Genomic DNA, 17,175 nt, shown 5'->3' on the forward strand with positions numbered 1-17,175 from the left:
GGCACGTTTTCGCTGCAAAGTTACACTGCAGTAATCGGCAGCCCTTCTCTCTATCCGTGCAGGATAGAGGGAAGGGACAGCCCTTTCCGCAGAAAAAGTAAAAGAAATTCATACTTACCCGGCCGTTGTCTTGGTGACGCGTCCCTCTCTTGACATCCAGTCCGACCTCCCTGGATGACGCGGCAGTCCATGTGACCGCTGTAGCCTGTGATTGGCCTGTGATTGGCTGAAACGTCATCCCAGGAGGCCGGACTGGAGGAAGAAGCAGGGAATTCTGGGTCTTTTTTTTTTTTTACAGGTTGATCTATATTGTGATCGGAAGTCACTGTCCAGGGTGCTGAAACCGTTACTGCCGATCGTTTAACTCTTTCAGCACCCTGGACAGTGACAATTTACTGACGTCGCCTAGCAACGCTCCCGTAATTACGGGTGCACACACGTAGTCACCAGTAATTACGGGAGCCCCATAGACTTCTATGGGCCTGCCCGTGCCGTAATTACGGCCTGAAATAGGACATGTTCTATATTTTTCAACGGCACGGGCACCTTCCCGTGAGCATACGGGGAGGTACCCGTAGCCAATAGAAGTCCATGGGCCTGTAAAAACGTGCCGTAATTACGGGCGTTTTTACTTTCGTGTGCATGGGGCCTAAGTCTTGGCAGCTCCTGAGCGGAGCAGTTAGGGAGCAGGGCAAGTCTCCATCAATGGTGGGCGATCTGATGACCAAAAGTAATACCCCCAGTAAACGCTAATATAGGGTACTAAATAAAAAAAAACTTATTTTAAAATTAGTTTTAATTCCTTTTTTAAATACTATAATATTACGAGTACAGCAGTAAAACAGACAGTTATCAACACCAATTATAGGCATCAATGCCAATAAATACTCCACGGACGGACAGTGGACTGTCACCCGCATTTGCGGACTGTGCTCAAATTATGAAATACGGGAGCACGGTCCATGAATGCAAAAAATAGGACATGTCCTATTTTTTGCGGGTCATTTCTACAGCCCGGACACACATCTGTAAATATACAGGAACGGGTCTACAGTCCATAGAAATGAATGGATCATGTTTATCTGCAATTACAGATCCGTAATAGTGGATAAAAATTGCAGTCGTGTGATAAGATATAATAAAGTGCAAGTAACACTTTTTTATAAGGGATCACACGAGTGGGATAGTGAAGATGAGAACGTCACAACTCAAGTTGAATTAAAAAACAATTAAAGTAATACAATTGAGATATTACTACGAAGGCTAACATGCTAACCACTACACTACGGAAACTGATACTCAAAGCTCCTTCACAGTCTTATATAAACTTTTCAACTAGTACAAGTCAGTCAACACTCAGCACCATTACATAAAGTAAACTTGCCAAGAAGTAATTATTTGGGTTCAATTCTATTACGGCCGGCACGGTCTGTCTCCCCTGAGGTCTGTCTGTCTGCTGCGTGGGGGTGGTGACTGGTCAGAGTGAGACTCAAGTCACTGGCTGCCGCTGCATGCAGTATGTACTGGGAGTGACTGAGACTCACCAATCCTAGCCCCCCTTGTAGCTTTCCCACGCTAATTAAGCACGGAAAAAGCTACAAGCAGGGCTGTGATTAGTGAGTCCGACCCTCAATCAACCTCCCCTGCCTGGTCTCGGTGTGAGCGGAGGATGTGACGTCAGGACCAGGTAACTCATTGGTCCCAGGACTGACCCAATGACGGTCTGTCTCTGACTGAGGTCACCTCAGTCAGTGACAGTCACAGACCAGCAGCACGGTGGCTCAGTAGTTAGCACTATTGCCTTGCAGCGCTGGGGTCCTGGGTTCAAATCCAACCAAGGACAGCATCTGCATGGAGTTTGTATGTTCTCCCTGTGTTTGCGTGGGTTTCCTCCGGGTACTCCGGTTTCCTCCCACACCCCAATAGGGAATTTAGATTGTGAGCCCCAATAAATAATAAAATACGCTCCTCCTCACTGTCCGCAGCCACTCCAAATCCTCCTCTCCGCCCGCTACCCTTCTTGTCTGAGTCTGCGCATGTAAATTTTGGTGCATGCGTAGTGCAAATCACATGCGGGAACAGAAGAAATCCCAAACAGTGCTTTTTCCTGCCGGACGCTACGGGTGGCAGAAAAAAACAGTGCTCGGGCTTTAAAATTCAGTGAGCAGGGGGGACTGTAGAAGGTGCGTGGCAGCGCACCTTATAGGGAACAGTACATGTAACCTATGGTCCTCATGTCTTCTTAAATGCTGCCCCATTTCGCTGGAAGTGCGCGGTCTTGGGTGAAGTTCTCACCTTGCCTCATGGATGGTGCTGCTCTGACCTTTATGTGTTTTAACAAAGATGAAATATAATCTAATATTGTTAAAACGGATATGTCACTTCAACAGCTGTATAATAAGCAGCTCTACTAGCGACAAGTAATCTGAATTTTCCTATGCAGCTAAACATCCATGTCATTCGCCTTATTCAATCATTCCCAACTTTACTACGGTGAAGAACCCCTGATTATTTTTTTACTCTTAGTGACCCCTACTCCAATTCCTACCTCAAAGAAACTTGGTTTAGGAGTTAATAATTCTATAATATAGGCCAAAAATTGTTGACTGCTTTGCAAGCATCTATGAGCATGCTGCCTTTGCCACCTCGGCTGTTAAAGTGACAGATATTGCCATCTTCTGGGGAACCCTTGATCAGGTTCAGCAGAATGCTGGTTGGGAATCACGGTTTTAATTATCACAACTTAATCGGTCAGTAATGCAGACCAGGATTTGGTCTCCCTAAAGATATAAAAACACCATTCTTCCTGAAACGAACAATGTGTAAACCATACCTCTGAGATTCTTCTTACTGCTGTCAATGCCTTTAAATCCTAAATGGTACAGGTTACGATCGCTAGAAGGAAAAAAGGCAATAGTATATGAGGGAAGATCAGAGCCATGTGATACCCCGTGAAATATCCTAGAGTTACATTACCTGTATAATTTGCTTTACACACAGTGCTAGCACAAGGCAGCCTCTGCATCACTGCGCTAAAACAATCAACATTCAACCCAAGAAAACAATGAGCACTAAAACAATGTGTTGTGCTAGGAGCCAACAATAAATGGAAAAACGAATTAAAAGGTGGAAATTCACCTAAACACCGTCATCTGACATGTCACTGTGACACATTAGAAGAGAGTTTTGATGGATTCTCCATTTAATTGTTCTCCATCTACATGTCAGTTAGGCCGCGTTCAAACACGGTTTTTATTACAAGCGTTTTTAGAGACTTTATTTTTTTATATTGACTGCTGAAGTCAATAGGAGGGCATTCAGTCAACTCATAGTATTCCTCTGGACTAGAGCTGAAAATCAATAGTTAAAACTGGAACATCCCGCTACAAAAAGTCTGCCTGTAGCCCTAGCTAAGGAGTTAGGAAATTTTAAGGGGTAGTCCCATCTTGAAATTTTAAGGGGTAGTGCCATCTGTTTAAAAGGCTATGGAGACCGTTGCTGACTTTTTTTGTAATGTATGTATTTTGTGATGCTAAGGACTTTTCTAATATACTTTTATTAAAAATTCTGCAACTTCTATGTATCCACTGTACATAGAAGCCACAGAACATTATAGATTTGAGCAGACCAGATCACTGACAAATTCGTCTAACAACGCCGTTCTGCAGCTTCTACGTACAGTGAATACATAGTAGCTGCAGAACAGAAACAAAGCAATATTTTTTATTAAAAGTGTATTAGAAAGGTGCTTAGTATCACAAAAATCAATAAAAAAAAAGGCCCCAAAAGTTTGCATAGTCTTTAAAGGGGTTATCTGGGATGTAGTTTTTTTTTTTTTTTTTAGTAGGGACTGGAGATGAAATAAATAAAAAAAAATAAAAAAAAATGAAAAGCAGTACTTACCTATCCTTGCCCCTGGGCGAACCAGCGCTGATGCTTCGACGGCACTCCCGGTGGTTGTTTACATGCACTTAGCATGTGGACGCTACAGCCAATCAGAGAGCTTACTGGTCATGTGTAGTATTTCTGGCATTATATCATAAATACAATTCGGCACAACTGAGCCCTCTGACTGGCTGGAGCGGTCATATACTACGTGCATGAAAACCACCGGATGTGCCGCCGAAGCATCTGCGCTGGATGCAAGGATAGGCAAGTACTGCTTTTTGAGGTTATTTCATTTCCAGCTCCTACTAAAAACAAAAATTCACATCCCAGATAACCCTTTTAACCCCTTAATGACCGGGCATGTTTGTACCTTAATGACCAAGCCAGATTTGTCAAATCTGGTATGTCTGACTTTATCAGAGAATAACTCTGTGAAAGTTTTGAATATCCAAGTAATTCTGACATTGTTTTTTCGTCGCATGTTGTACTTTATTTTACTGGTAAAAGTAGACTGATACAATTTGCGGAAATTAATAAAAAAATAGAAAAATGGAAGAAATTTTGTAAAAATTACAATTTTTCCCTATTTTTAACTGCAATATGTCACATATGTACATACATACTGCACAATTTTTTTTAATTCAATATATATTTCCATCTCTTTACTCTATTTTGGCAGCACTTTTAAAAAAATAAAAAAAAATTTCAGCAATTTAGAGGACTTACAAATTGAATAATAATTTTATAAATTTTGAAGTACATTTTGTTTTCCTGCACCAAGCCAGGTTTTCAGAGGCTCATAGGTGTCAGAATGGTGGAAACCCCCACAAATGACCCAATTTAGAAAACTAGACCACTTAAGGTATTTATCTAGGGGTACAGTAAGTAATTTGACTCCACAGTTTTTTGCTAAATTTAATACATAGCAGGTGGAAAAAAAAAATTCACTTTTTTTCATAAAAGTATAAGTTTTAAGACTGATTTCTTTGTAAAGCGACCATGAGAATGAAGAAACACACCACAAAATCAATGACCCTGTTTCTTGTTTTCAAAAATACCCACAATGTGGCCCTAATGCGTTGCCTGGACACACGGCAGGACCCAAAAGGAAGGGAACACCCGGAGGCTTTCAGGACTCATATTTTGCTTGAAAATGTTTTAGGCCCCACTGTACATTTGGAGAGGCTTTGAGCTGCCAAAACGATAGAAACTCCCCATAAACGACCCCATTTAGAAAACTAGACCCCTTAAGGTATTTATTTAGGGGTATAATAAGTATTTTGACCCCACAGTTTTTTGCTAAATTTAACCCCTTAATGACCAGCCTATTTTAAACCTGAATGACCAAGTTATTTTTTACGTTTTTCCATCGTCGCATTCCAAGAGCTATAACCTTTTTATTTTTGCGTCGACATAGCTGTATAAGGTCTTGTTTTTTGCAGGACAAGTTGTATTTTTTAATAGCACCATTTTTGGGGGACATATTATTTATTGATTAACTTATTAACTTTTTTTTTTGGGGGGGGAAATAGAAAAAAACCTGAAATTTCGCCACACTTTTTCGCATCTTAAATCTACGCCGTTTACCGTGTGATATAAATAACACAATAACTTTATTCAGCGGGTTGTTACGATTGGAACGACACCAAATTTGTATAGTTTTTGTATGTTTTACTACTTTTACACAGTAAAAACGCTTTTTTTTCAAAATTATTTGTTTTTGTGTCTCCATATTTGAAGAGCCGTAACGTTTTTATTTTTTAGCCGATGCAGCTGTATGAGGGCTTTTTTTTTGCAGGAAGACTTGTAGTTTTTATTGGTATCATTTGGAGTAGATGCGACTTTTTGATCACTTTTTATCACATTTTTTTGAAGTCAGGATTCACAGAAAACAATTTATCCATAGTTTTTTATTACATTTTTTACGGCGTTCACCGTGCGGATTAAATAATGTAATAGATTTATAGTCGGGGTCGTTACGGACGCGGCGATACCAAATATGTGTAACTTTTTTACTTTATTTTGTTTTTTTAATAGTAAAGCAGTTTGTAAGGGGAAAAGCTGGGTTTTTCATTTTTTTTTCACATTTTTTTTTTCTTAACTTTATTAAACTTTTTTTTTACTTTTTTACTAGTCCCACTAGGGGACTATAATATGTGATTCTCTGATCGCTATTGTAATACACTGCAATACTTTTGTATTGCAGTGTATTACTGCCTGTCCGTTTAAAACGGACAGGCATCTGCTAGGTCATGCCTCCGGCATGATCTAGCAGGCATTCACTACAGGCAGACCTGGGGGCCTTTATTAGGCCCCCGACTGCCATTGGAGACACAGACACTAGGCGATCGTATCGCCGGGTGTCGGTGGGAGAGGGAGCTCCCTCCCTCTCTCCAAAACCACTCAGATGCGGTGCTCGCTATTGAGCGCCACATCTGAGGGGTTAAACGGGTGAGATCGATACTAATATCGATCTCACCCGGCAGAGCAGGGACACCCCCAGCCCTCAGCTGCCTCTGGCAGCTGAGAGCAGGGAGATTTGACGCTCCCTGCTCTGTTTACTTTATCCTGATGCAGCGCCGTAAAGAGGCATGTGCATCAGAATAAAGCCCGTTAGTGGCCGCCGTTAAAAGGCGTATTGGTGGTCACTAACGGGTTAAACACAAGTTAACACCACCTGCAGGCAGCCACACAGCACCCATTTAAATATATTGGTGACCACGTAAATACAGGTTAGGATGAATTTCTTCAATTTGTTAACAATGGATAAAGGATAGGGGCCTGTAACTGAGCCAACTTTTAGTAAATGCACTGGAAGGTAGTAGGTGAATAATGAATCAAAACAGGCATGATCATTTTGGGGGCAGATGAAGGATCAAATAACCACGGGATATGAGCTCTTAGATAGGCCTCTCTGTTACTTGGTTACACCTGACGTAAAACCAGCCCCAACTACGTCAAGGGCTAATGTCCCAGGTTATCAATTGTAATCATAATCAGAGGAGAAGTCAAGTTACAGACATTCAATAACATGTTTAAAATATATTCATATGACAAAACGTTTAGCACTTACTTGAAAAAAGCTCTGGAGCAGAAACACATTATCCTACTGTCCTCATCTAGATCATCCAGATAAAGACACATTTCTGCCACCTGATACCATTCCACACACAGCATGGTCCTGGGAAAACGGATACAAAATAAAGAATTGAATAAAACAAAACATTTAAATGCACGTAATAAAGCTGTATTGTATCGGATCTGCCATCACAATTTGCTGCCTTATTATAACGACAGGACTGACACAAACAAATGTAACATTTGGTTAATAGCTGCTAAGAAAGAATCCAGCATGCTCAAAGCAATCAGATGCTGTATTCATGGAGGAGAGCACTCCACCCGCCAATGACTGACAGCTGCTGCCCATCTGCCTGTACATTGGCCATCAATCATTGGTGAGTGGGAACGCAAGGCTTATGAAAACAGATCCTTTTTTTTTGTGTCGTTTGGTCGAATAGCTCAGCGGACCTGTCATAATATGTGCCCTCATATACTCATGACAAACTTGCTTTAAGGTTACCAAAGTCAGAAAGACTGCATGCCACCATATACTGGTCAGCACAGTTTTCATCTACATCAGACAGATGATTAAGGCAAAAACAATACATTGTGTCATCATTTTGGGGGAAAAGTCACATACAAGCAATTATTGGAATGACATGATTTAAATGTTGAAGAGGAAGTGACTCAACAATAACCTGTAAAGCTGCTAAGAATTTCATATTCTCAGCGATTCCCCTGGGAGGTCAGCAGGACACAGATTTAGTGACCGGCCCATCGTGTTTCTACGTCGGCCACTAACGGGCCTTATTCCGATGCCATAGACTTTACGTCGCTGCATCGGAATAAGTAAACAGAGCAGGGAGCTGTCAAATCTCCCTGCTCTCAGCTGCCAGAGGCAGCTGAGGGCTGGGGACGTCCCTGCTCTGCCGGGTGAGATCAATATTAGTATCGATCTCACCAGTTTAACCCCTCAGATGCGGTGCACAATAGTGAGTACCGCATCTGAGTGGTTTTGGAGAGAGGGAGGGAGCTCCCTCTCATCCCACCTAATAAAGGCCCCCAGGTCTGCCTGGAGCGAATGCCTGCTAGATCATGCCGGAGGCATGACCTAGCAGATGCCTGTCTGTTTTAAACGGACAGGCATAATACACTGCAATACAGAAGTATTGCAGTGTATTATAATAGCGATCGCAGAATCGCATTTTATAGTCCCCTAGTGGGACTAGTAAAAAAAAAGTTTAATAAAGTTAATAAAAATAAAAAAAAAATTTGAAAAAAAAATGAAAAACCCACTTTTTCCCCTTACAAACTGCTTTACTATTAAAAAACAAAAATAAAGTAAAAAAGTTACACATATTTGGTATCGCCACGTCCGTAACGACCCCGACTATAAAGCTATTACATTACTTAACCCGCACGGTGAAAGCTGTAAAAAATGTAATTAAAAACGACAGAAAAATTGCTGTTTTCTGTGAATCCTGACTTTAAAAAAACGTGATTAAAAAGTGATCAAAAAGTCGCATCTACTCCAAAATGGTACCAATAAAAACTACAAGTCGTCCCGCAAAAAAAAAAAGCCCTCATACAACCGCATCGGCGAAAAAATAAAAACGTTACGGCTCTTCAAATATGGAGAGACAAAAACAAATAATTTAGAAAAAAAAGCGTTTTTACTGTGTAAAAGTAGTAAAACATACAAAAACTATACAAATTTGGTATCGTTGCAATCGCAACAACCCACTGAATAAAGTTATTGTGTTATTTATACCACACGGTAAACGGCGTAGATTTAGGACGCAAAAAAAGAGTGGCGAAATCTAAGATTTTTTTCTATTCCCCCCAAAAAAAAAGTTAATAAAAGTTAATCAATAAATAATATGTACCTCAAAATGGTGCTATTAAAAAATACAACTTGTCCCGCAAAAAACAACACCTTATACAGCTATGTCAACGCTAAAATAAAAACGTTATAGCTCTTGAAATGCGATGATGGAAAAACGTAAAAAATAGCTTGGTCATTAAGGTCCAAAATAGGCTGGTCATTAAGGGGTTAACATGTGACAGTCTATATTCTGATAGTGGACTGCTGGCACAGACTTTCTGGGATTGCATTGACAGAATACAAGCTAATAGCACCAGCAAACTTTATAACAACCTACACTACAAGTTAATGAATTGCTTGTGAATGTAAGTAGCGATTTTAATAATATTACAAATGGGGAATTTCTTGTAATGCAATTCCCTTATAAACCCCATTAACATAGCTTTAAACCAGAGCGCAACTGTAGGAGGGGCAGATCAGGTCTAACATTGACAAAGTTAGGCCTCATGCACACGACCACCTCCGTAGCCGTCCACAATTGCGGAGCGCCCATAGACTTCTATGTGAGAGTCTATGCCGCAATTGCGGACAAGACTAGGACATGTTCTATATTTTACAGATCATTTGTACGGCCCGGACATACATCCATAAATATACGAAAAGGTGTCCGTGGTATATAGAAATGAATGGGTCCGCAATTTCATCCGTAATTACGGATTTAAAAAAAAATGGTCATGTGCATGGGGCCTTAGGCCTCATGCACATTGCAGTGCCCATAATCACGGCCCGCCGATAACCCGCGGGCAGCATTTTCGTGCCGTGCTCCCATACAAAGTATGGGAGCACGGCCCGCAAAATCCGAAAAGTAGGACATGCTCCATATTTCCCGGCATGGTTCTATGGCACGGACAGCTTTCCGTGCCGCTACGGTAAAGTGTCCGCGGCCAATAGAACCGGGCGGGTCCGTAATTGCGGTCTGTATTTACGGAGTTTTTTTTTACGGTCGTGTGCATGGGGCCTTAGGGCGTGTTACAACAGTGCAGATTTTGCATGTATTTTTTTAAGCAAAAACCAGAAATGGATCCAGGAGAGAAGAACTATAAGGCCTTCCTTTATATATTTCTTCGGTTTATGTTCCGTTCCTGGTCTTTGCTTTGGAAATACACACAAAATCTGCAGCACATCTGTACTGTGTGAACCCAGCCTAAGGCCGGGTTCCCACGTAGCGTAAACGCTGCGGAATCCCTGCAACGGAATTCTGTGCGGAAATTCCGCAGCATTTACAGTAGCAGCAAAGTGGATTAGATTTAGAAAAACTCATGCCCGCGCTGCGAGAAAAAAACACAGCGTAAAACATTAATAAAATGACCTGCTGTTTGTTGATTTTTCGTTGCGGGGTTTCCCCATTGCATTCAATGGGGGTGCAAAAGCCGCAACAGAAAGCCAGGTGCTGCGACTTTTGTATTCGCAGTGGATATGGCGAAAAAAAATCGCAAGTACGATAAAAAAAAAAAAAAATGTAAAAATCATACTTAACCAGAATGCCCTCCTTCTTCCTGTAGTCCGGCCTCCTGGGATTACGTTGCATCCCATGTGACCGCTGCAGCGTCACATGGCCTGCAACATCATCGTAGGAGGCCGGAGCAGACGTCAGAGGAGGGAGGGGCAAAGTATGAACGGCTTTCTTCTGCAGCGGAATTTCCGCTTCGATTTTTCGGACGGAATGTACTGCGGTTTCCAGGTCAGAAACACTGTGTGGTTTTTAAGCAGCGTATACGTCCGGTGGGAACCTGGCCTTATAGTCCCAGAGAACCTTTTCAATTTTCTTCTGGTGTGTCTTCTTTAGGCCGGTTCCAGTGCGGAAAATCCACAGCGGATGACGGCATCAGTCATGTGGACATAAATCAGAGGACGCTGCAGATTTTCAAACCCGCAGCATGCTCATTCCGCTCTGGGTGTACACAGTGGATTTCACCCGTTTCAATGCAGAAGGGGTTAAATACAAAACAAATACGCTGCATATGTGGGTAACCTTAATGTCAGTATGAGAATACATTTTGCTGTTCTAGTGCAAATAGGATGGGGATGTGAAAACGGAGGTAGTTGAGATGCACACATGGTGTAAACAAGCGTATAAGCCCCCCCTCCCCCCCCCCGAGCACTTTTATGGAACTTGTAAAATGAAAGATAGGATATGCAAGAGTTGAAGCCAGGCCAATGCTCTTAGGGGCCAATTGGCTTCCTGCTGCATGATAGAAATACAAAAGTGAAGGTGCAATAAGGGATCGTGGAAATGACAATGATGTAGACACGCTATATGGAGCCATCTTACTATATAGTATTCTAGCGGTTATACGGCATATATAATGTGGAATGATTGTATATAGTGAAACAAAGTAAAGCTGGTCAGGAGATTGTCCCAGGGGAACAGGCCAACAATCAGATATTACACACACACACACACACATACATATGTACCTGTTATTATTTGTACAATCATACAGGAGATATAAAAGGTAGCGGACTTCTTCTTAAAACGAGGTTTCTAGAGTAAAAAAAAATATAAAAAGTCAGCAGCGGTCAACGTCCAGCAGTAGATTATAGCTAGTCAGACAGTTCTGTAACTCATTTAAATAAACTACTGCACAGAGGCCCAGAGTTATCATCAGGCATAGTAGGCCCAGAACATTAATAGAGAATAGGGCTACACTGAGTTTGGCTGCAACATGGGTCACGCGGGCAAAGATCGGTGTGTGTACCCCTGCATGCATGGCACGTAATAAACGTTAAAGTGGCCGCGTTGTGTCTCGCTGGTTGCCGCAACCAATAGTTGCAGGATGTTCAACCTGCTGCAGATTTTTTAGTCGCAGAAATTTCTCGACAAAAATTCGCCGAATGTGAATCCACCTCTAAATTCAACTCAATCCACCAATTTTGACGCGATCAGCAGACAGTCCCGGGCTGAGGTAAGAAAGAGAGGTAACAGTGGCCCAGTCCCCTTTCTCCAATGTAATGAACATGTCCCTGAGAACGCACATGAGACTCAGAGCTCATACCTCATCTGTGTGCGGTCTGTTGAAATAACGGACAGCACACGGACCTATGAATTTCAATTGGGCTATTCACACATGCGTGAGTTTTCACACAGCGAGTGTCCGTTACGTGAAACTCACTGCATGTCCTATATTGCTGAGTTTTTGGGGACGTGGTCACCCTTTGAAGTGTAGGGGTGCGTGAAAAACAGAGACTACATCCGTGTACTGTCCGTGTTTCACGTATCAGTTGCTAAGAAAAAAAAAGAAAAGTGCTTGCACGGACATGAAAAACGGATGGCACACGCAAAGCACACGGACATGGAGCTCAGGAAATAACGCTCCATTTTTTGCGCACGCAAAACAGACACGCTCAAGTGAACGTAGCCTAAGAGATACACTATATGGACATTGTTGCCAGTGATGTAAGTCTTGCAGCTGCTCGGCCATGGAAACCCATGTCATGAAGCTCCCGGCGCACGTTTTTTTTTTTGCGGATGTTAAGGCCAGACGAGGTTTGGAACTCTGGAGTTACTGAGCAAGCAGAGCATTGGCGACTTTTATGCACTATGCGCCTCAGCACTCGCCGACCCCACTCTGAAACTTTACGTGGTCTCTCACTTTGTGGCTGAATTGCTGTTACTAAACGCTTCCACTTTACAATAATATCACTCAGAACGTGGAATATCTAGGAAGGCAGAAATGTCATGATCTGACTGGTTGCAATGGTGACACGCTGGAGTAAAGTGGGCTCTTTAGAACGACCCATTCTATCACAAATGTTTGAAGAGGCGACTGACTACATGGCTAGTGCTGGAAGTGGTGGCCCAATACTTTTGTCCATATTGCATAGCAGTGTAATGTGTAGAGTTTTTTTTCCACAGGCCATTGTAACACCCTGCTAAACAGAGTATTGGGGTGAAAACACACGCAGCGGCAAAATCCACACCCACATATGGTGGCGAACGGTCGAACAATTTCATCGTTAATTGTGTGGCCAGTCACCACGGCATGTATTCTCACTTTTAGGGCTTATTCAGACGAACGTATAATACGTCCGTGCAACGCGCGTGATTTTCACGCGCCTCGCACGGACCTATGTCAGTCAATGGGCCTTTCAGACAGCCCGTGATTTTCACGCAGCGTGTGACCGCTGCGTAAAACTCACGACATGTCCTATATTTGTGCGTTATTCGCGCATCACGCACCCATTGAAGTCAAAGGGTGTGTGAAAATCACGCGCACCACACGGAAGCTCTTCCGTGGGACGCGCGTGATTCGCGCAACAGCAGTAAAAAGTATGAATGAAAACAGAAAAGCACCACATGCTTTTCGGTTTACAAACATCCAAACGGAGTGTCATAATGATGGCGGCTGCGCGAAAATCACGCAGCCGCGCATCATATGGTGATGACACACGCAGCTGTTAAGTGACTTTTGCGCGCGCAAAACGCACACTCTCGTGTGAATCCGGCCTTACTATATCGTCGTAGGATCAATGGTGAAACTAGACTTTGCAGACCATTCACATGACCATGTTTGAGTTATGTGAGATTTTTATATAGAAATGCATTTAATTTATTACACAGCAACACGATAAGCCCACACCTTAAACTAAAACATGAAATAACAAAATACATGGGTGCAATAACTATATGATATAGACTCAGCAGAAAACTAAATACAAGCACAGCTCAGCTATATCCGCATGCGCTATTCATTGAATATAACATACATCTAGTCAGACTGCGGCTCACATCCCGCTCTCTTCACGTGTGGAGGAGGTAAATACATGGACATGTAACATCATCCTTACGCCACGGATTTCAGCACGGGCTCCAGTAGGTGAGTCCATAGAAATGCATAATAAACTACTAATCCCGGCATGCACTGCAATATTTTCCGCTTCCTCCATTCAGAGAGCACGTGACTAGCTCGGCAATCTCGGTGAGCCCTGTGTGCGGTGGAGGACTCATATGGCTGAGGTGAACATTTCCCTCAGAGCTTCCTGATAGATGTGGATTTGTCAAACATTAACAAACTACATATCCCGTCATGCAATTCTATGTGGACACCAGGAAGCCCTGACTCCAACGTCCATCTAAGTGACAGGAGGCAGGAAGACGAAGTCTGGGCATAGCATGCTGGGTATTGTAGTTTTACTGTATGGCTGTAGTTGTGCAACTCCGTGTAGAAGCTTGGACCCTGGCATTGGTGCTGGCATCAGGGTGGGTATTGTATCTGAATGGTAACTCGTTATGGAGAGGCGACCAGTGTAATATATCTTGGTTATTTAGCATTGCATGCGTGTATATATGTAATTCATGAAGCTGTTCATCTGTGTCCAGTCTCTAATGGCTGCACAGTTGCTGTCTGGATTGCATATTTATAAATAGATTTTTACTTTGTTAAGGGGCTCTTCAGTATTGTGGCTACTGTACAGGACTTTTGAATGTCGGTTTCCAAAAGTTTGATGCTTCTCAAGTATCTATGTTGGCTTCTAGGATTTGTCAAGCTCTGATATAATTTCTTAGCACAATACATGTATTTGTTTATACAATTAATATAGAAAGTCTTCAGACGTTTTTTCACATTTTGTTATGATGAGGCCTTGTGCTTGAAAAAATTCAAGTCCCCCCCTCCCTCGTTCTGCATTTCATACCCTATAATGACAAAGTGAAAACAGAATTTTAGAAATTTTTGCAAATTTATTAAAAATGAAAAACGTAGACTTCGCATGGACATAAGTATTGGGACTCTCTGCTATGACACTTGAAATGATGACCCTAACATTTCTTTATATCATCTTTGAAATGTTTCTACATCTTGATTGGCATTCACCAGTGGTAAATTCATGTGATTGGACATGATTTGGAAAGACACACCCATGTCTATATAAGGTCTCACAGCTGACAATGCATATCAGAGCAAAAACTAAGCTATGAGGAGGAAAGAGCTGCCTGTAGAGCAAAGATACAGGATTGTGTTGAGGCACAGATCTGAGAAGGGTACTAAAGAATTGCTGCACTATAAGTTCCCAAGAGCACAGTGGCCTCCATAATTCTTGAAAGGCAGAAGTTTGGAACAACCAGAACTCTTCCTAGAGCTAGCTGGCCCACGAAACGAAGTAATCAGGGGGAGGGGAGGCCTTGGTATGAGAGGTGACCCAATGGTCATGCTGGCTGAGCTCCAAAGATTCTGCGTGCAGATGGGAGAAACTTCCAGAAAGTCAACACAGCACTCCACCAATCTGGGCTTTATGCCAGAGTGGCCTAGAAAGAACCTCTCCATTAAAAAACCTGAAAGCCTGGAGTTTCCAAAAAAGCACCCAAAGGTCACTCAGACTGAATTCTGTGGTCTGATGAAACCCAAGATTTAACTTATTGGTCTCAATTCTAAGCATCATGTCCGGAGGAAAGCAGGCACTGCTCATCACCTGCCCAATACCATCCCTACAATGAGGCATGGTGGTGGCAGCAGCGTCATGCTGTGTGGGTGTTTTTCAGGGTTGAGGGAAAGAGGAATGGAGCATACAGAGATATTCTTAATGGAAACCTGATCCAGAGTGCTCTGGACCTCAGACTGGGCCAAAGGTTCACCTTTTATCCCTTTGCGCACCACAACGTAATAGTATGTTATGGTGCTGGGGGTGTGTATGAAGCGGACCCACGTGCTGAGCGTGCTCCATACGCTGCAGGTGTCAGCTGTGTTTTACAGCTGACACCCAGGACTAATGGCCAGGAACAGCGATCACGCTGTTCCTGGCTGTTTAACCCCTCAAAAACCGTGGTCCATCGTGACCGTAGCACCTGAGGCGTTAAAATGAGGGGGGGGGGGGTGACAGATCGTTGTGATGCTAATGGTTGTCATAATAGTACCTGGAGCCTAATGAAGGCCTCCAAGTCTGCCTTCACTCTGCCTCTGTTAAAGTGTAGCTAATTGTTTAACAAACATCTGACATGTCATAGTGAGTGACATGTCAGGAGCTTTGGTGGGGGTGCGGGCATTGAGACCCCCACCAATCGCTAAAATGAGGCAGCTGAAGCACTCGTGTGAGCTCTCAGACTGTTTTTGTTTGGCTTTTTCCGGAAATCAATGTATCGGAGGATGGACTCAATGGAAAGTCTATGAGCCCATTCACCCCTACATCAGATTTCCAGAAAAAGCCAAACCGAAACGAAGCGGCTGAGCGCTTACACGACTTCTTCAGCTTCTTCGTTTTAGCGTTTTGTGGGGGTCTCAGTGCTCGGACCCCCACCAATCCAAACTTCTAACATGTCACTATGACAGGTCAGAAGTTTGTTAAACGATTAGCTACACTTTAAAGGAACAGTGTCCCCAACATTTTTTTTTATATATCAGTTTTATGTTAGGGTTTTATTAAAAACGTTTATATTAATTTGTGTGTTTGTGTGTTACTTTTTTCTATTTTTACACTTTTTCTTCCCTATGGGGGCTGCCATTTTTTTTTCCATTTCTGTATGTGTCGATTAACGACACATACAGACATGGAATACGGCAGCTCCAGTCCCATAGGGACTGCGAACGGGGCCCGTTCCATCCACTTTGGTGTACGCCGTGTGTGTGGGAACGGCGCATGCGCCGTTCCCACACAGTCCGATTTGAAATGCACGCCGTCCGGCGCCATTTTCCTGTGGACCGGAAGTCGCGGCCGGGCAGTAAGATTACTACTTCCGGTCGCGGCTTCCGGACTTGTGCACATGGAGTAGCGGCAGCAGACGGAGCGGACGGACCGGAGGGAGCGGCGGCGACTGGAGCAGGTAAGTGATTTCTATGTATGTATGTGTGTGTTTACTACTGTATGTTAACCTTCTACACTGTGTGTTAGCTCAAAAAATGGCGACACACAGTGTAGGAGGTTAGACCGTTCAAACCCCTCGTTTCTCCCGGCACTAGCCAGGATAAAGGAGGGGGGATTCTGAGAGCTCACTAGAGCGAGGGATTTTTTCCCAATTTTGCAGCATAAAGCAATGTGGTTGCTTTACCACATGCAATGCTACAATTTTGGGAAGTGCTCCATCTAGTGACCAGTGCTGGGAAATATTATAAATTGAATCCAATTTATAATATTTCCTGACTCGTGAAAAAAATGAGAACAATGTGTCAGAGCTTAACAGAAGCCTCTATACTGTCATTTTTATTGGTACCATTTTGTTGGTATGTAACACTTTTAGATCACTATTAACTTTTTTTGGACCGCTAAGTTAAACAAAAAAAACCTGAGTTTTTGTAATTTTACATTTTTTACGGCTTTCACTGTGCGAGTTAAATAATGGTATATTGTAATAGTTCGGACTTTTACGGATGCAGCAATACCAATTTTGTTTATTTTTTACATTACTTTAGAGA

At 42.7% G+C, this 17,175-nt stretch overlaps 2 protein-coding genes across 7 annotated transcripts in view; one reads left to right on the forward strand and one right to left on the reverse strand.

The window, feature by feature from the left end:
- Positions 1-13,746, reverse strand: part of TGS1 (trimethylguanosine synthase 1) — a 61,809-nt gene extending 48,063 nt beyond the window's left edge. Inside the window, exons 1-4 of one of the 2 annotated variants that reach the window (XM_075826233.1) lie at positions 13,541-13,745; positions 11,252-11,318; positions 6,962-7,069; positions 2,834-2,895 (exon numbers count right to left, since the gene is read on the reverse strand). In XM_075826233.1, the coding sequence (XP_075682348.1) occupies positions 2,834-2,895; positions 6,962-7,065 (166 nt within the window). In that variant the 5' untranslated portion in view covers positions 7,066-7,069; positions 11,252-11,318; positions 13,541-13,745. Of the gene's footprint in view, positions 1-2,833; positions 2,896-6,961; positions 7,070-11,251; positions 11,319-13,540 lie in introns of both variants that reach the window. The other variant, XM_075826232.1, reaches the window with a different exon arrangement.
- Positions 1-17,175, forward strand: part of TMEM68 (transmembrane protein 68) — an 86,718-nt gene that overhangs the window by 7,278 nt on the left and 62,265 nt on the right. For 2 of the 5 annotated variants that reach the window (XM_075826236.1, XM_075826234.1), the window contains exon 1: positions 13,738-14,033. The exons of 1 other annotated variant lie outside the window; for it this stretch is intronic. The gene's annotated coding sequence lies outside the window, so the exon portion shown is untranslated. Of the gene's footprint in view, positions 1-13,733; positions 14,034-17,175 lie in introns of those variants that run through there. 2 more of the 5 variants (XM_075826237.1, XM_075826239.1) reach the window with 2 other exon arrangements.

The sequence above is a fragment of the Rhinoderma darwinii genome, chromosome 5, assembly GCF_050947455.1.
Source record: "Rhinoderma darwinii isolate aRhiDar2 chromosome 5, aRhiDar2.hap1, whole genome shotgun sequence".
Taxonomy (NCBI): domain Eukaryota; kingdom Metazoa; phylum Chordata; class Amphibia; order Anura; family Rhinodermatidae; genus Rhinoderma; species Rhinoderma darwinii.